The sequence below is a fragment of the Triturus cristatus genome, chromosome 10 (genome assembly GCF_964204655.1).
Source record: "Triturus cristatus chromosome 10, aTriCri1.1, whole genome shotgun sequence".
Classification (NCBI taxonomy): Eukaryota; Metazoa; Chordata; class Amphibia; order Caudata; family Salamandridae; genus Triturus; species Triturus cristatus.
In genome coordinates, this window is record NC_140593.1 from 309,912,581 (window position 1) to 309,933,494 (window position 20,914).

The window sequence follows — 20,914 nt, forward strand, 5'->3', positions numbered from 1 at the left end:
GTTTAAAACATCCCACGCAGCTACAGTACACCTTCCATTCAGGGGCTCATGGTAGTCTCTCACGGTTAGATTATGTCCTGGTCCCAGCGGCTTATGTGGGGAGGGTGGGAGAGGTGCGCCATTTGGCACGGGGTATTTCGGACCACTCCCCGCTCTTGTTGCACTTTGATATTTTGCCGAGGGGAGAGGGTAGGGTGGTCCCGATCCATCCCTGGTACCTGCGTGACCCCACCATTCGCGCAGAGCTGATTAAATCCCTTAAGCGCTATTTTGACGAGAATGTGGGGTCTGTGTCATCGGCGGTCTCACTGTGGGAGGCGTTTAAGACAGTACTCCAAGGAGAGGCCCTGTCCCTTATTTCCCACTCCCGGAGGCGCGAGCGGGAGGAGGTGACCCGTGTTGAAGCTGAGATAACCGAGTTGGAGGGTGATCTAGAGTGTGGGGTGACGGATGACAAATTACATGTTCTCCAACTCAAGCAAGCGGCCTATAAGGCCCTCGTCACGGAGGCGGCCAGGGGCCTCAGTAGAGAGCAACAGGGGAGACTGTATGATGTGGGTGATAAGGCTGGTAAATTGATTGCGTGGCTGGACAAAAAAGAGAGAGCGAGTCGAGTTGTCCCGTTGATTGAGAAAACGAATGGTGTGTGTGTCACTGAACCGGAGGAAATTGTCTCCTGCTTCGCGGACTATTTCCGTGGGGTGTATTCCCCGGTGTCTTCCTGCTCTGAAGAGGATTCCCATGCCCTGCTCAGAGATATCGCGCTGCCTTCCCTTTCGGAGGAGGACAGAGTGTCGTTGGACGCCGCTCCAACCTCCGAAGAAATTGCCCTCGCCATACGCTCGGTCGCTTCCGGCAAGGCCATGGGTCCTAATGGTCTTCCCATCGAGTTATATAAACTGCGACCGGATACGCTGGCGCCGCATCTCCGTGCTATGTTCCTTGCGGCCCACTCGGTGGGTTCCCTCCCGCTAGACCGGCGTCTGGCTACCATCGTAGTTATCCACAAGGAGGGGAGGCCACGGGACCGGGTCACATCCTATCGACCCATTTCGTTATTGAATGCGGAGCCCAAAATTCTTGCCAAGGTGTTGGCCAATCGGCTGGTCGGCGTAGTGTGTGACTTGGTCCACCAGGACCAGTCCGGCTTTATTCCCCATTGCAACACAGCGCTTAACCTGCGGCGTTTGCATGGGGTGCTCGCACGTGTCCCGTTCATACGGGAGCCGGCCATCTTGGCGTCCTTGGACGCCACTATGGCATTTGACACACTTGAATGGCCATATATTTGGGCGACGCTCGCGAAATTTGTGTTTGGCCCAGGGTTTATTAGCTGGGTTAAATTGTTGTACTCTGGCCCACTGGCGCAGGTGGTTGTGAACGGTAGAGTGTCGGCTCCGTTTGAGTTGGGCAGGGGCACGCGGCAGGGCTGCCTGTTATCGCCGCTCCTTTTTGCGCTTGCCGTGGAGCCCCTGGCGGAGTGGCTGCGGTGGGAGCCTTCTATTCGTGGTCTCCGCTGGACCCCTGAGTATGAGGACCGCGTATCTCTATACGCTGACGATATTCTCCTGTACCTGGCTTCCCCACGTAAATCACTGATAGTACTGGTTGATGTATTGCATTCATTTGGTCGTAACTCCGGCCTTGTCATCAACTGGGCTAAATCGTGCGTGTATGTTCTCTCTGGGGAGGCTCCTATCCTTCCGCGGGGCTGTCCTATCCAGATCGCCCCGCAGGGATTTAGGTACCTGGGTGTCTTCATTACCCTGGACGCGGAGGCCCGGTATGATCGGAACTTGCTTCCCCCCCTCCAGCGTCTGAAGGAGGATGTCGCGCGTTGGCGGCGTTTGCCGCTCTCGCCGCTTGGCCGGGCGGCATTGTTTAAGATGATGTCGCTGCCGCGTTTCCTGTACGCTCTGCAGAATACAATGGACCTCGTCCCGGCGCGCTACTTCCGCGAGGTGGAGAGTTTGCAACGCCGCCTGTTCTGGGATGGGAGACCGCGTATCGCCCTGGCGAAGCTGACGCTCCCGTGGTATGACGGGGGGATTGCCCTCCCGGATATTAAACGGTATTATTGGGCCTCCCAGCTGGCTGCGATTAATCACGGCCTATACGGGCCCGCCCTAAACCCGGCCTTTGAAATGGATAAGATGCTACTGCCGGGTGGTGACTATAATCGAGCGCTCTACTCCGGCTCGCTCGACGCACGTCTGACGGGCCCCACGCGTGTCATGGTACGAGTGTGGCACGCGGCTAATGTAGCGATGGGGTGGAAGGATCGTTTGACCCGTGCGTCACCACTATACGCATCTGAGCAGTTGGGCTCCCTGTGGACCTCGAAGGGCTTCGAGAAGTGGGACATGATAGGCATCAGCAGGGTGGGGGATCTCTGGACGAGGGGGGGATTCAAAACGTTCGAGATGCTGCAGACGGAATTCCAGTTGCAGGACAGGGAGTACTTTCGGTATATGCAGATCCGTCATGCACTATGCTCCGCCTTCCCGGACATCGCCTCCATCCCGGAGTACTCCCCTCTGGAGGATAGAGTGCTGGATGGACATGTACCGGACAGCACGATCTCATTAATTTATAAAAAACTGATTAATGACCGCTCGGGATTGCTGACTAATCTTCGTGAGGCTTGGGTTGCCGATGGATTGGAGCTGGACGACGAGGACTGGGTCTCTGCGGTGGCCTCCCCGAAAGAGGTGGCCATACCGGCCCGCCTTCGCTTCGTCCAGCTCAAGATACTCCATAGGGTCTACATAACGGGGCCACGACTATTGCGTATGGGCTATGCTGTGGACGGGTTGTGTAAGCGTGGGTGTGGTTCTTTGGGGACCTTTCTTCATATTTTGTGGGAATACCCAGAGGTGGAGCGATTCTGGCGTGGTGTGCATGAGGTCCTGCGGGTGGTTACGCATGTGTCGCTACTGCCCGAAGCGAGGAGATGCTTGTTGAACGTGTGGGAACCAACCGACTACTCGGCGCCACAGACGTGGTGGGTGATTCTGGGATATATGGTGGCCAAGCGCGATATTGCTCAACTGTGGGGTTCCCAGAGGTCCCCGACTGTTTCGGCCTGGAAGGAAAATATGGACTGGTGCATGTTTCGGGAAAAGGTGGTGTATGTAGCGAGAGGTAAGCCTGGGACATGGGTGAAAGTATGGGGCCCCTGGAACGCCTACCGCGGGGGAATCTGTGCCCCGCCGTTATTGCCCGGTCCATCGCCTGCCCCGTCCCCTTAGCCGGTTTAGCTCTCCGGTACCGGGTACGGAGTCCACCCAGTCCCTGTCCTGACCTTCTCCCCCCCTTGATACTCCTATGGATCGGTAGGGTCCCCCTTCTAGGGGAGCACATGCTGCTGTTTTCGATTGTGGGTTGCCTTGTGGTTTGATTTTTTGTTGCTATTTATGTTAAAAAGAAACCGTTATGTGGGGTCCGGATGGTGTGGCCATCAACGCTGCTAACTCCTGTACGTTTCCCTTTGCCACAGCATGCGTTCTACTGTGTGTATCATATGCTCCTCTTGTTTGCTAGCGGCCGGCCTGAAGGTTGTAGGCCAATCTTTGTATATTCTTTGAATTTTGAAATAAACGGTTTCAAAAAAAAAAAAAAAAAAGTTTATTACCTATGGAAGCGACTCCTGTGTCTATGTCGTTGTGGTCTCAGATATGTGGCAGTACTATCGGCCCGGTCAAAATGCATATTTTGGAACATTACAGGGCAATAAAGGATCAGGCATACCCTGTTGCCAGACACTAGGTGAGGATGCATCAACAAAATGCTGACCTTCTTGTTTTCTTTGCTATTGACAGGATCGAAAGGACAGTCAGAGGTGGGAACAGAGAGAGACACCTACTGCAAAAAGAGTCTGAATACCTCACTCTGCTCAGCAGCAAGTTCCCAGGAGGTTTGAATGAGAGTGAGGAGCTTCATATACACATCGGTTGATGTAGTACTTTACTGAAGTTGTATCATTCCGTTTGTCCTCTGTTTTTTTATCCCTTTTTGTACCTTTGTCTAGGACAAGTGGACTCTTCCTCCCTAAATTTCCTGTTACTATAATGTTGTGCTTTGCAGTATGACCCCTTTTGATTTGCACAGCAGGCCATTTTCTCTTCCCCGGCAACCTGTGCCAACCCTTTACTTTTTTGTAGGATCCCAGAATGTGTTCCACCTGCCCCCCCACAGACCCTCTTCCCCCTTTTCCTCCCTTTTCCAGCTCATGCTCTTAAGATTTTAGCTGTTCTTCTAATTTTTTCTGTTTGTATCAACATAGGCACACTTATACTTTAATGTTGTCTTCTTGAGAGGGTGAACACTTAGGCTTTTTGGTTAGAGTTGGAGACTTAGGTGCCCATTAGGATGGCGGACGAATCGCCACCGCCCATATGGCAGTGGCGATCCACCCGCCATTCTCCACCGCCCGCCTAACATTTCCCCCTGCCATATTACGATGGCGGTGGGGACCCTGGCGGACGAAAAGACCATCCGCCAGTTTTCCGCCTGTAGGAAATCCACCTGATTGCCTACCGGGTGGAAAAGGCCAGCAATATGGTAGCAGTGCCTTGCAGTCACTGCCATCCATTTTAGGATGATGGCGGTGAATTGCCTTTCCACGGCAGAGACTCCCCCATGGAAAGGCATGCGGTCTTTTCTTTGGGGGCCCGTTGCAGACCCCCAGGGGGTTGGGGTGGTGGGTGGCTGCACTTGGGGGGTAGTAAACCCATGGTACCCCCGACATTTGCATGCAGAAGGTGGCAGGCACCGCATGGTGCTTGCCACCTTCTGCATGCAAATGCACCACATGCAGTTTTCACATTGCGGCAGGTGCTGCTTTCAGCACCGCGCCGCAATGTGAAATATAAGTGATGCGCCCGCCAGTGTAGCGGGCGCATCGTAATCGGCACGGCTGGACCACCGCACCCCTGGCGGGCGGCCCCGCATCCTGTTGCGGTTCGCCCGCCATCATAATGGTGCCCTTGGGGTTGCTATGTTTTAAGTCACACTAAGGATATGGTTCCAATTCGCTTAATGGACATAGGCCACTTTGCCAGTTTGTATGCTACGCTCATTGTTTTTGTTTGCTTTGAGCAGAGGGCCTCCAACTATGCAACATAAACGTTTAGAATGTGGCAATAACCTAGCTATGGCGTATATATAGGGTTATTTATCAGATATTACTGCAGCAGAAAATTTGGAAATTGCCATATGAATAGGAAATTTCTTAACCAATTGGCTATTTGGCTGTCATATGATTTTCCATTTACCTGAGTGATTTATTATGTTTGCTGTACTTGGGCCATTTGGCCATTGCCTGTGTGTTTTTTTCTCGAACATTGCCTTTTCACTACATTGTTTCTTTCACAGCATTGTGTTTTTTCACAAACAATAATCTCATGTCGACAGATTGGTTACTTTTTTATTTTTTTTACTATAATTCTCTTAAGAATTAATTTTGTGATCTAATACTAAGTCGTTTTATACAGTTTCTTTTATGCATCCCAATGATCTCTGTCAAACTTTCAAGGTAGTTTGTTGTTTATGTTCTTCACTTATAAGCTATTTCTATGGTGGATGGGGCACTATATGCAAATGTGGTAATGACGAAGACGTGTTAAGGTTGAAACGCGTTGCCTGAAATAAATTAATTTGAAAGCAGTACGCTGAGTGCAATCTCCTTTGTGCCCCACTGACTCGTGAGGTGCCTCTTCTACAGAGATATATATATATTATAATTGTGGTGAATATAATCTATTTTTGCTCATGTTATCTTTATATCAGAAGTCAAAAATAAGAAACAATATAAAAAATTCATGAAGGAAACCCCTAGAATTCAAGCATATAGCAGTAACCTTGGTTAGTGAATATCTGTCCACTCAGGCTTAAATATGTAAACAATCATGAACACAAATGACTGTCATTACTATGATGTAAATAGTAGATAAATGCACAAACATACTGAATTCTGATGGGCTTATGATTGAGCACCGAACTGAGTTTAATTGAAATTAGAACCTCTCTTATATGTGCAAAACATCATTACATAATGAGAAGATTTTATTACTTCTCAAATGAATTTGCGGGTATAACAGATACTGAGATGGTATGCTATGTTTGGGTTCTGTTCTGTACAAAAGCACCAAAATGGCAGCTCAACACTGTGTGATCAATGGCGTCAGTAATGGCTGAAACGCATTACGGTGAAATTCTATACATGGCAATAAAAACTATCATTAAGCAGCAGTTCAAGTCTACATCCATCCTTGTGCTGCAAATATGTCTTTTTGGATTGTCAGTGATACAATTTATATGGGGTTGCTGTCTCCGGTTTGCAGACCCCCACCTCCTGCAAGCTCCTTCGTTATCCAGCAATGCGGCTCTATGTGGTACCATCAGAGGAGATATCAAACTTTAAGAAAGAAACTGCAGAAACAAAAGAACATAGTAATAAGGAACTCCGACAAGGGGGGCAATATTGTCCTGTAGCGGTGGAACTGTACAAGTAGGAAGTGCATTAGCAATTGAACAATGAGGAATGCTATGCCAGATGCAACCGATCAGATTTGGTTAAAATAAAAACACAGCTTTAGACGACATTGAAGGAATGGAGAGACAATGGTTTGCTCAGCCAGGATGAGTATACGTTTTTGCAGCCGCGGTCCATGGAGGGAGTTCCGTGGGGCGGAAAGGTGGGGTGGGGGAGGGGCATGGCGGGGGGTACTAAACACTGGAATATGGATAATTGGAGGTAAGTAAACAATTAAATAAATAAAACAAATTTCGTAGCGCGTGCTGCATCGCATTTTGTGATGCAGCGTGCGCTACCATGCCCCTCCCCCGCCCCGCCTTTCCGCCCCACGGAACTCCCTCCACGGACCGCGGCTGAGTTTTTGCAGAATGATGACCCAAGGACACTAATTATGTAGTCAATCCCCAAGATACATAAAGACCCCATAGCACCGCCGGGTATGCCTATATCGGCAATTGGTGGTTTATTCGAAAATATGTCAAAGTATGTTGATTATTTTTAACATGACTTTGTCAAAAGTTTGCCATAGTTTGCAAAGGATATAGGGGATTTTTTAAATGTATATATGACATGACATGGGATGAGAACTATGAGCCCCATTGTGATGGCAGGCTGATCGCCACCGCCCGGCCGGTGGTGGCGATCCAGCTGCCATCTGTGCCTGATTTACCCCCCGCCATATTAATATTGCGGGGGTTACCACGGCGGACGTTACAATTGCCTGCCGTGCGGATCTGGGGCATAATATGGTGGCGGTGCCGAGCAGGCACCACCATCCAAATTATGATGTGCAGATTTAAAGGCCTATCGCTGCCATGGAAAGGCCGGCGGGAAATTGGTGATGGGGGGCTGCACTTGGGGTGTACCTATGCTACCCCCCTACATTACCATACACAAGGTGGCAGTCATTTTATACGGCGTAGGAGACTAAAGCTGTACAGACACACTCAGATGCTGTTAGAAATGATTGGGTGGTGCTTAGAGCATAACTACTTGCTATTTGGTAATCTATTGTTCCACCAGATTTGTGGCATGGTGATGGACACCTGTTTTGCCTCCAGCGATGCATGTCTTCACATGGGCTGGTGGGATGAACAGGTACTCCGCATCTGCTACAAACAACATGTGATGAGCATGTGGTTGCATAGATGATCTAATTGTAGTGTGAAGAGGGTCATTACAGAATGCCGCTGGTTTGGTGGATCAAATCAATAAGAATGATCTTAATCTGCACTTTATAAGTGACATTATTGAATCTAAAGTTTCTTTTTGGGACTTGGAGGTTTTTGTGAGAATAGTAAATTGGAAACCAAGTTGTAACGGAAGCAAACTGCTGGAAACACCACCTTACACACCTATTGTTTTCACCCCTCACACATTGAAGCCAGTATTCCGTATGGTGAAATGTTGCGCGCTAGGCGTAATTGCAGTGAAAACCCTGACACCATAGCATGCCAAAAAAGAAATGGTTGATACATTCAGGCAGGTAGGGGGGTTACAGCCCATAACTGTTTATTACTGTCTATTTACCAGAAAAAAGAATAAGAAAGATAAGGTACAGACAAGACTGATTGTGCCATACAGTACGCAGGATGGGGCACTGTAGTCTCTAGTAAGAAAAAACTGGCAAATTGACCAATCTGATCCAGTTATTGGTTCCCTGGTATCAAATAATCCCCTCTTATCGAAATTTAGGAGTACCAAATGGTATAAAGCTTGGGTACTATAGGCACAGGAAAAGAGATAGTATGTACATTATATATGAGATAAAGTACCGTTTATAAAGTCATGGAACACTGAGGTGACTTGCTAAATCCTTTTTATTAGTTGGCAGGGGTTATTTTACTCCTTATAATACCTGGTTAAACCATCACCCTTCCCACATACCACGAAAATCTTTGGTGTCTTGCTCTTTCATATATAATAAATAGGGTGTTTGCAAACATGAAGATTTTTTGACAAAATATCTAGTGTAAAATTAAACACACCAAATAATAACAGATAGATATTTGTTGAAAAGTTATATTAGAATAGGTTTAACACAAGTCAGATTTAAAAAAAAAACGCTGTAGCTTACAATGTGTAGAATTATGCAGAGAGATTCTATCATAGAAATTCCTATAGTGTGCAAAAAATAAACATGTTTCCATGAATATCGTCTTTCTGCTTATCATTGCCCATGTAGGAAAACAGAGCAGAAGAAGGAGAAGCCAAGTTTCGTTTTCCTTTCTTAAACTGCAGCTTTAATTATGCTTTGTGTCCTGACTTTTCCCTCCACTGCTGGCATGGACAGCAGGCATTGTGAAGTCAGGACTCAACTGTAAAACTGTATTACAGATGAGGGAGTACGTTATTTCTTTAGTACAGGTGACTAGGTGAGTCACCAATTGCTGCTATTAAAGAAATTAAAGAAGGTCTTCTATGCAAGGATTGAAGGATCCCATGTATTATAAGCATATAAAGGAAAACTGATGTCCTTGTAAATAAAATTAAAAAAAGTAACATATGCAATAAGGGGCCATATAGGCAACAAGTGTAATCTGGAGGAACCAGGTATGAGTCTCGGCAATGAAGCTCAACATCCTGTGTTTCTTGGCAAATAACTTAATCTCCCCGTGTCTAACAAAAATGAATGTGTCCTTTTGTAACACAACTGGTGCTCATGTAAAGCGCTCTGATACCTTCAGGTCAAGTTTGCACTATATAAAACTACAGGAGAAACATTATAGTAGAAAAAATAATCATAAAAAAGGGGTTAGGGCGTGTTGCAGAAAAAAATCAGCATAGGTTTTTACAGCATCAGATGAACTGGGGGCTAAAATCACAAGTGTCAAAGATAACAAACTTAGGGGTCTATTAGGATGTCGTGCGGATGGCCACCGCCCGGCCGGCGGTGGCGGGCAGTGGCGATCTGCACGCCATCACAACACAATTTAACCCCCGCCATATTACTATGGTGGGGGGTACCGTGGCGGACGGAAAGTCTGTCTGCCACTTTTCCACCGGTCGGATTGCCGGCCGGGCGGAAAAGGCCCACAATATGGTGGTGGTGCCTTGCAGTGGTTATGCCTTTCCACGGCGGAGACTCCGCCATGGAAAGGCATACGGTAAATGACTTTGGGGGCCCGTAGCGGGCCCCCAGGGGTTGTGGGGTGGGTGGCTGCACTTGGGGGGTACCTATGGTACACCCTTCATTGCCACGCACAAAGTGGTAGGCACCGCGCAGTGCCTGTCACATTGTGCCTGTCAATGCACAGCATGCAGATTCAACATTGCGGCGGGTGCTGCTTACAGCACCACCCGCCACAATGTTGAGGATGTGAGATATGACCGCCAGGGAGGCAGTCTCATCCTAATTGGCCTAGTGGGACCACCGCACCTCTGGCGGTCGGTCCTGTTCACCGTTACGGTGGCGCATCGTAATGGGGCCCATAGTACTGCCTTAAAGGCTTTCTGGCACCAAGACTAGCTTGTACCAATGGGTTACTTCTCGCATTTGCAAAATGGGGAAATTAGCATTAAAGTGCTGTATCAGAAAACCAATCAGAACCATAAAATTACACAATTCATTAATCACAGAGTGTTCGATAGATAAGAAAACACAATAAAATCATGAATGAATTTGCTCTAATCAACATATCCCTCTCTTTTTTTATAAGACCAGCACTTAACCAATTCCTAAACATCTGCTGCTTGGATACACTTACTTCACCAGATCCTGGCTGACTTTAGGAATCTGGCGATTGAGAAGACCACCAATCTGCTCGTATCAGACAAATATATATCGGACAGTGCCTAGCCTCCTACAAAGAGGGGCTTCCCACTTTCTTCTCTGATACCAATATGCTGGACATAGATTGCCCCCAAGTAAAGCTCTTGACCAATTGCTACAGAATTGTTTGGTTGGCAGAGTCCTGTACCTGAACTGAATGTATACTTTGCCAGCCAGTGGGTAAGTATTTTCATCTAAGGTTGGCACGTAGTATGGATAAGGTTTGACATCAAACATTTCTATTCTCAAAGAGCCTCCACAATCTGCAATTGTTTGAATAGTGGTGAATTCCCAATAGAGTGCTTTTAATCTAGCTTCGGAGATTGAACACTTCTCTTAGTGAGAGGCCCAAAGATTCTCCAACCCCAACTTCTCCCATGCAATCTTACAGAACTCAGCCATGGGATTTTACGTACACATACGGGGACATAAGGTCTTTGAGGCCCACACAATATGAGTTCAATGCTGCTTTCAACCATAATCGATGTCAATACATCAGCATTCTGCACTCAGCTTTTTGGGCTATGCATCTTTGTACCAAATCAATACATAGTGGAATCATCGGGGTCATTGCCGGTAATAAAAAGAATTTATACATTTATACATTTATTTTGTTATATTGATAAAGATTGAATGCTCACAAATTCCCAGATTTCACAGCTGTAAAAGGCTGCATCAAAGGGCTTATTGTTGTTAATTTCTAGGGCCGTTGCATCACTCCTAGAAGTTGTTCATTTGTGTATTTTGGCTATAGAAGCTGTGTGCTGAAAATAAAACTGAGTGTGATTTCTGAACTTGAAGGGGGCAATTTAGATTTGGTGTGAGCCTCAAACCACGTCAATCAAAATGGGACGCCTGATCAATCATGTTACTACCTACTGTCAAATGCCCCCTATAGCACTTTTGCCCTGCTGTACAAAAAACCATACATTTAGTTTTTGAACTGTTGAGTTCCAAGCCCCTCTCCATACAAAATGCACTGAAATTATTTAAAAGCTGCTGGAGCCCCAGGGGAGATTGTGAAAGCAGCAAGGTGTCACTTGGGAAAAGTAGAGCCGGCACCCTTTAGCCAGCCACCTTTGGGGAGTCACACCCATCCTTGTTCAGATGCTTCACCACCCCATTAATGTACAGTGAAAATAGTGTTGGGCCAGGAGACAACCCTGTCGAACCTCGTGCTTTATTTTAGAGGGCTCTGTCAGTTGCCCATGTTCACCCCACCACCTCACTTGTGCATAGTTTTCAATGTGGAGTGGCACCAGTATATTCAATAGTTTGCCTATTTTGTCGAGGATCATCCATCGCTTAGCTCTGGTGACCAGGTCAAAGTCCGTCCATAAATCAACAAAGGCAACAAAGGTTGGCCCTGTTGATTACCTACGTCTTTAAAAAAATACATAGAAAACGAAAGACCTGGTCTACTGTCCTAACATTACTTCTAAAGCCCGCCTGAAATTCAGATAGCACGTCTTGATCCTCATTCCAGTCTTGAAGGTGCCCAAGCACTTGTTTACAAATGATGTTTGGAACAGCATCTTTCAGGTTAATGTGCCTGTAGTTACCCAGATAACTACGTTGCCCTTTTCTGTAAATTGGGATTATCTTCGCTGTTCTCCATGAGGATGGAATCACCAAAATAGCATTGGAATGAGGGTTAATATATATGGACCCCAAACTTCCACATTGGCCATATAAAGGTTGTTGTGGATCTTATCGGGCACGGGCCCTATAGCTAAGAGACAGGAATTAAAAGCTATTAGTGTTTCTTTTAGCTCAAATTCAAAGATACCGGAATCACTACACCTAGTCTATTTGTAACCCAAGGGTCTTGGCTGCCCTTTGCATGGGCAGTACTACTGGATTAAAGATTACTAAAGTGAGTGAGCCAGTTTTGGGGCTGAACATTAAATTCTAAATTTCTTTTTATCCCCATAGTTCATACTGCTGCTGTTTTCCAAAAGGCTTTATCATCTTTAGCTGACAGTGCCTCTTGTAATTTTTTCCACAGGTAACTCTCTCATTCTCTTTTTGCCTCGCCAATTCCCTCCCATTGAGCAATCTACATTTCACCAGGTCAACTCACCAATTAGCCTTAGCTGCTTTTAAAAGGTCTGCTTTGGCTTCCCTACATGATCTATTATACCATGCCTCCTTCTTGGAACCACTTTACTCAGCTCTTCTCTTAATAGCGAAAGATCCTCTAATCCTAGTGTAGACTATTTCATGCTTTTTATGTAATATCTTTAATCTTTTTTTCAGGGGACAGATTGGCCAAATTCTCCACTACCTCCTTGGCCTTCATTACGACTCCTCCAGAACATTGGGATTCCTGGTAACTCAATCCCCCCAATAGCTTTACCAGTATTAGAGTGGGAAACATCCCCCAAATCCGGAAGGCCTATGCTCAGACGCTTTAGTTCTATGCTATCCTCCAGTGTTAAAGACAGAGCATTGTTGCCACTATCCTTCCTGTCCCATACTTCCATGTCCTTCAGGAAGGGCCAGAGCCTTACAATAATTAGAAAATAATCAATTATGCTTGAGTGACCTAGTTAGTTATAGGTTGCCTTGTCCTCTCTATAAGAAGTGAGACCCACCTCCTCCGTGGACAGCGCACCACAGAATCACTGGGTGGAAGCACTAAACGGGCGCCACAGAAGCACAACCAACTTCCAACCAGCTATACAACTTGGTGGAGGAGAGCGTGCTCCACAAATGTGACATAAGAAGGGGGTGTGTTCCGATATTTGCTGACCCCGAGCGTCGGAGTGGACGCTTGCCGCTAATTATCCTTGTTACCTGCCCTCCAGGATTGCTGCAGAAACGCTGCCTCGCCGCTACTGACCCTGCCCTGTAGTCCCCCCACCGTCGCAAGCACAACCAAGCGGCCGCCGAGCGGGGCACTACCTTTCCCAGCAGGCAGAGCGCAGGACACGCCAGGGACACGCCAGGAGGCGCTTTAAAATAACGTCATCACCCGCGTCGCGGGAGCGCGCGGGGCTAAGCCCGGGCAAAGGGCGGGCCCTCTGTGGCCCTTAGGGGACAGAAGGTGACGGGACGGGTCACCCCCCTTTCATCGCCATCATCCTGGGACACAGCACAAGGTGACAGTGTCAGTGTTTTCTCTGGTCATATTATTGCATGTGTGGTCTGTTATAGCTGCTAAGCTTAGCCCTTCATAAGTGCCCAGTATTCTATTTGTCCCTCCGGACTTCTCCTACATGATGACTAAAGTAAGAAAGACTCCTGTGGCTACAAGATCGTCGACTAGAAATAAGACTGTTCCATCTACACCATTACCGTCTCTTACAGCCATTGACTTGATGTTACAAAAGACTATAGGTGTAGTTGCAGATGCTATACAAAACACGGAGAGGCGTCTTTCAATGACCCCAAATATGTGCTTTCCTAATCTTTCATTGCATACTACTGCCAATAACAACACTGCGGAGTCCTCTATTAATTTGGAGGAATCACTTTTGCTGCAATCCTTTACAGGGTTACCCAGTGGCCAAAATAGTAGGAAAAATGCATCATTAGCCTCACCTATACCATTAAATAGCATAGAAGGAAGCCCTTTGTTTATTTCTAATTCCGGGGACAATTTGTGCCTGTCTCGACCAGGAATTATGTCACTAAACTCCCCAGGGGAAGTACTTGCTGAAAGCTCACCTCTTGTAAATATAATAGCAGTAGACAAACCGCTTTCCCCAAAAAAGACGAAACGGCGTTATGGGAAAAAAAACAAATCTATTGTGAGGAAAACATATAGACCTCTAGGTAATCATAAGCCCTCAGCAAAGGATGTTTGGTTAAATTTTAGACTGGCTAAACCAATTACTAGAACACCCAATTTGATTACAACATCTTCTAATCAGGGCGTATTATTGCCCAACGAAACACAGCCAGAGTATACTAAAACCTATACAGACCAGACAAGCCAGACCGAAAGGGCGAGTACGTCAGATAAACTATACCTGACAGAACTGGAACATCTAGTCAGATCTCTTTTGCAGCCTATAAGCGAAAGAATCATTAGTATAGAGCAAACCTTAGTGAAGTTTGAGAAATCCCAAAAAAAGGACACTACGAGCATGTTAAAAATTCTTACTGCACCCACACAGAATGACAGCCTTTTACCGGCCAACGGCAACCACAAGCAAACTAACACTAAAAAGACACGAACTAAGAAAAATACTGAAAATGATAGTTCTAATTCGGCATCTACCCCTTCCCTGGGTGTTATAGATCATAACGTTCCAAATCCGCCTATATGTGTAAATAACGAAACGGCAGTAGCGTCGACTCTGCCCACTATCTCAGATGGTTCCACAACTGGTAGCGATGAGAGTGAATGGGCTGCGGAAGGTTTACCCCCTGCCTCACTTGAAGATCAGGCTGAGCCTGAAAGGCCTATATCAACAGAAAATATAGCCATAAATACACGACCAGCGCAAACACCTAAGCTGACACAACTAAAAAAAACCATTCACATTAATCTTCCTCCTGAATCCCACTTATACACCATAGTAATGATAGGTGTACCGCAATTAGAAGTAGGCAAGGTAGAGAGCTATGGGGATTTGAAAAACAAAGTGAGTCACTGGTTAACCGCCCATAGACCGATCCCTCCCCACATTAGTGGTAAAATAACAAATGTTAGGAGGGTCGACTGGGTGGGTCACAGATTTAAATCCACTGAGGGTGACTGTATTGTTGTCAACTTTAAGGATAATCGTGCAGCAAGGCACATTACTAGCTGGAAGGATGGCCCGATTAGCAGTTTGATCCGTACTATGGATCTAAGTTATTTCTATCCCTCAAGTGATCACAGTTTAAATAAAGTGTATCCATACCCCATTTTAGAGCAGGAGAAAACCTATGACAATTGTAATTTATATCACAATGGAGTAACTCCAAGGAACCATGGACATTACACTGCAGGAGATCAAAGACAGTATAGGAGAGATATACCCTGGGAGACCAGACAGGTCAACCATCCAGTAACTTATCATGAGAGATGGGAGGCCTCACATGGGTTGTATCATCACCGCGACCACTCTCAACTAATATACCCTAACACCTATTACAATGTACCTACTTCAAACAGGTTTGATGTTTTTTATGAGCAGAATGGCTTGGAGGGGGTCGACTGACTACATGTTGCCCCAGCCATACCAACGCATACTGGTCACACGCAAAGTAATCCTGTACATGGGGAAATTAGGGCTACACAAGCAGCAATTGTTCCCTTTTCAACCGTTGAATTAGATAACAACAATCAGGTAGAGCTAGATGTAGACTCTCTAACGGGCAGCTCCGTATTACATGAGCACATTAGTACATTGCATGATCTGCCCGAGGCTTTTAATTTTCCTCCAACCCATGTAGAACCAAACTCTTCTACAATAGAAACTATGGGAGACACACACGTAGAACAACTTAATCGGTTATTAGAACCTATAACCACAGAAGTCGTCACTGGAATAGAGTCTGGTGATGCTTGTAATGCGAGTTTAGTCTCCTGGAATATAGCAGGTTTGGCTGATAAAATATGTGACTCTGCCTGGTTGGCATTTGTTAAGAAATACGCAGTTATATGCCTCCAAGAGACATGGATGGAAGATAATAATGCCTTCATTGAGGGCTACCAAAGCTTTCTTAGGCCAGCAGCCCCCTCAATTAGTGGAAGAGCAAAGGGGGGCCTGGCTATTTTCATTAATCTGGCACTTTCCTGCCAAATAAGTACCCGGTATTATGCAAATCGGAATATCCAAGTGCTCGAATTGAAGAGAGGCAAACATGCTCTGACTTTAATTAATTTTTACAATGCTATAAACAGCCAAGGGGAATGTAATATACTGCTTCTGAAAGAGATGCTGAGAGAGGGAGCAGGTACACTGTCACGTAACTTACTGATCGCAGGTGATTTTAATGTACACCCATGTGGTAACCCAGGAGTTAACCCTATGGGATCTCTGGGGTGTAATAGTGTGAATGGTTTTCATTTTGACCACTCCAGGCGTGGAACTTGTCTCAACGAGCTGTTGAATGAAAATAACTTATCTGTAGCTATGTCCATGGTGCCTGAGTCCAAGGGCTTTGATGCCCCAACATTTAAAGGCTCAGGTCAGGGGTCTTTTATAGATCATATATTATTATCTGCTGACCTTGCCAATCAGGCCTCCAGATTCACCATTCAAACGAACATTTACAGTGACCATAATCCCTTAACCATCAGATTGGGTGGGGGAGTATTTGAACAGCGAATGAACTGTGAAGGCCGGGGAACTTTAAAATGTATAAATGGTAAACGTCGATTGAAATGGTATTTGGTAAATCATGAAAACCTGTACACTGAAATCAATAAGTCATGTGGTGAGGAACTTGCGGCTTGTGTGTTACCATCTACGTCCCCAGAGCAAACCTTAGCTATTTTTGAGGTTGTGGTGTTATCAGTAGGATCTATGTTAATAGTTCCAGTGAAGGGACAAGTTAGAAACAATCCTAAATGGTTTGATCACACATGCTCTAAGGCAAGCAGAGACCTGAGAAAGGCGCTAAAAACCAAACCCAGAGATTCAGGTCAAATTAAAAACCTGCGACTGATTTACAAGAAATCACTTGCTAAACGGAAAAAAGAAATTAAGGCTTGTACCTGGGAGTCTCTGCTTGATCCATCAGTCCTGGGCAATAGCAGCAAATTCTGGGAAATTATTAATAAACCCCTGTTTGGCAATCCCAGTGACACTGCACTTGGTACTAATATCCCAGAGGAGGACTGGGTCACTCACTTTAGTGCAATCTTTAAAAGCAATGAGCAACAGGCAGAAAATGACTTTTTAACTCCTATGGAGAATCTTTTGTGCTTTTCAGTTAATGAAGTAGAAAATGGCATTCAAGGGCTAACTAGTAACAAGGCTCCAGGCCCGGATGGCTTGCCTCCGGACCTTTTTAAATCTTGTATCTCATTATGGGCCCCTGTCCTTACTGCTGTAGTAAATGCAGCTGCGGCCTTTGGATGTCCAAAGTCGTCGGGGCTATCGACTATAGTGCCCGTGTTTAAAAAGGGCGATCGTAGTAGCCCGTTATGCTACAGGCCAATATCTTTAATCAATTCTGTAGCCAAAGTGGTAGGGGGTGTAATCCTGAACAGGTTAACTGCATGGGCAAATGAGAATAATGTTATATCCCCAATACAATACGGCTTCAGACCTGGCCACTCGACAGTAACTCAGTGTCTGAACCTATATCTGATTATAGGTAAATACACCTTGGCCCAGCAGGGAACCATCCACATGGCTTTTATGGACTTATCGTCCGCATTTGATTGTGTGGACAGAGGCAAACTATGGGACACCATGTTAAAGATGGGCGTTGAGCAGAATTTAATTAACCTACTGGCTGACCTGCACTCCGATACAAGAGCTAACGTTCGATATACCCAAGACCTGAAAGTGACGGGGGATATCAGAATTAACCGGGGTGTTCGACAGGGGTGTATCCTGGCTCCATTCCTCTTCAACTTGTATATCAAGGAATTGGAGGAATACTTGCTAAGAACTGGAGCAGATTACCCCTATGTAGGCCGAAAAGGCGTTCCAGTTCTGCTCTACGCGGACGACACTGTCCTTATTTCAAGGACAGCAATCGGCCTTCAGACACTTTTAAACTCCTTCTTTGATTTCATGGAGTCTCGAGGCCTAAGTATTAACAACTCTAAGTCCCATGTTATGAAGACAGGCCTAGGGTCATGAAAATCTAATCTTTTTAACATATATGGGGAAAACATTCCAACCACCAAAACCTTTTCATATCTCGGGGTCCTTCTTGATCATCAATTATCTTGGGGCCCCGCTGTTCTTAAGAAGAAGGGCGAGTTAACCCGCGTTAACGCAGCCATACTTGGCTTCGCGAGAAAAATGGGCAATAGCCCGGTGGCTGCCTTGCTTAAATTATACCAGGCCAAGAGCGTTGCCGTTGCTTGCTACGGAAGCGAGCTCTGGAGCTACAGCCAGACGCGGGACCTGGAGGTTGTAGAAAATAACTTTCTGAAGAAGATACTGAAGCTGCCAAGGGGAACCGGAAACTTCTCAGTACACGAGGAGCTAGGTGTGCCCTACCTTAGTGATAGAATAGCAGCAAATCCCCTATTGTGTTGGATGAACTGTTGGCTAAATAACGACATACCTCTTACCCATGATATACTAAAAGAAGCTTTAACATGGGATGGTAGGTTCAAGGTCCCGTGGCTGAAGTATATTAACGATCGTCTTATTGAAATAGGACGGCCTGACCTGTTTTTAACTCCAAATTTCATTACTAAATCAGATGTCACTTTTGTGAAAAATACATTCATGACAACCAGGTATTTTGCCCGGGAGGAGGTTGAGCTCCAGAAAGACAGTGTTAGGAAACATGGTCTACTTAAAACCTGTCTACAAATGGAACCATATCTATCATGGCCTATGACTGGCTACGAACGTTATCTATTAACAAGGTTCCGTTTTGACCTGTTTCATCTCTTACTGGCGGTACCGAGTGGGGCCCATCGAGGTCAAGTGTTGCCAGCTTGCGGCTGCGACGGGAAGTCTCCGCAAGATCTGGCACACTTTTTATTTATTTGTCCTTATTACATAGTACCTCGGAGGCTATATCTAAAACCATGCCTGAAAGAACAGAAATTTGCACAGATCAAACCAGCACTTCACTACCTTCAACTCCTGAAATGTGACTGCACCTTATTTGTATGCAGTTTTCTGAAATTAGCAATTACTTTCAGGAAAAGTATGGAGGGATAATTATGCTGCTATTGCCGTTAGGTATTTTTAACTTTTTTACCTTGTTATAATTATTTATATTCTTAACATGTTTATTCTGCCTGTTACTCTTGTTTTATATTGTTTATGTAAATTTTTGTCTTACAAATGAAATGGATGGTTTGATTTTAACTGTATGTTTATGAATTGCACTTTTATGATTGTAAGGTTTACAATCGAATAAAGTCATTTGTACTTGTACTCTCTATAAGATTGGGTCCTTCCTTTGGCCGCTCGCAGATTGAAACTGAGCGCCAATGCTTTTACTTGTGCTGCTCTAGCTGTCCACTTCACAGGAGAAAGTTCTATCTGCAGGACCTGCCAGTGTGTATCTAGTTCTGATGTCAACTCTGGAACAGATGCTATTAAAGGTTCCATAGTGGTATTAAAATCACCAGCTACTATTACATTAGAATCGCCAGAAAGTTTGGCCAATGTATTTTCTAGCTCCATTTTCCACCCTAGATTCAGCTGGGTGGTCTTTCACCAGGTTGTAAACATTAAAAATCTTAAGCGTTGTTCCTGGCTGTATCTTCAAGCTAACTGCTATTAGATCTGGATAATCCTTAGTAACAGGGGTAATTAAACATTGAAGTGAAACCTTGATCCAAACTGCTATCCCCTGATGGTCTTTCTCTGCTTAGCTGTACTGCATTATTGCAATAAGACGTAAACCCATTCCTATGTATGTGGTCAGTGCATCAAATCTCTTGGAAGAGGCAGCTGTCATGGCTTCAATAAACTGGCCCCAATAGGATTCGGGCAACATTCTTCTTATCCTTGCCATATTCCATGACAATAGTTTAACCGAACATGGATAATCTTCAAAGTACACCCCATCACCCAACCTAACATCCCTACGACTCCTGGGACCTTTAACACTGTGTGACATTTCCATTGGAATATAACCAGTGCTTACTGCCACCCCCTTGCTACTGGTCCTGTCTTCAGTGATTCTATTTGTACTCGGTTCTCCCAGTCAGTTTGATCAAATAGGTACTATAGTTTTGGAATTGTTTGTACTTCCTGTGTTAGTTTGGGCTTGCATGTCAGTGCGCATTGTATGACCAATTGAATGTTGTATGTTCGCTATAAAAATTGTACATGCATCAATTGACGTTAAGCCTACCACCAGATCCTGGTGTTTAGGGATCACTTTTACCACATCAAGGGGGCCCACTGTTGGATTGATCCTCTCAACACTAATGATGTCACTCCTGATAATGGAATAACAGTGTTTTACTTCTCAAAGCCAGTAAGATACTTTGTTGATTAAAGAATCCTGGCCTTCCTTGAACCCAACAGGCAGTTTGGGGACCTGGTTCAGGAAAATTGAGGTTCGGCTGACATCCTGATGTCTAGAATAAACCCTATTCAACAACCTACCCTTAGAACCATATTGATATCGGTGTGATGGAGGGGGAAAGGATTTGCAGGCATTTACATTTGCTGATTAAACACCCCAAAGCCCCTCCCCCACACCTGGTATGTTCACTTTTTAAGTACCCCTACTGATGGATCACAGAATGGTCTCCCACTCTGACCAATCTAGCTTGTTTGCAGGGGAGGAGGCGGTTCTAGTAATGCATGCTCAGGTTGAACAGTAGCGACACAAGCTCTAGACACGGGTTTGTCGAGCATTTTTCCCACACCATTAGTAGTCCCTCCAGTGCTCACACCTCTATCTCTCCCATGCCGTCTGTCACACTTCATGACTATTATTCCCCCCCTTTTCTTTCAAAGCCTTCCACTATTTTTTAGAGGGCGCAGACTTTCTCCTTCAAC

The 20,914-nt window shown here is 45.6% G+C and overlaps 1 protein-coding gene across 1 annotated transcript in view; it reads left to right on the top strand.

Annotated features, from left to right (window-relative positions):
• The window catches only part of LOC146789360 (zinc finger BED domain-containing protein 5-like), a 65,419-nt gene that overhangs the window by 22,853 nt on the left and 21,652 nt on the right, over positions 1-20,914 (top strand). The window contains exons 3-4 of the mRNA XM_085631077.1: positions 12,246-12,318; positions 12,570-12,642. Of these exons, the coding sequence (XP_085487203.1) occupies positions 12,246-12,318; positions 12,570-12,642 (146 nt within the window). The remainder of the gene's footprint in view (positions 1-12,245; positions 12,319-12,569; positions 12,643-20,914) is intronic.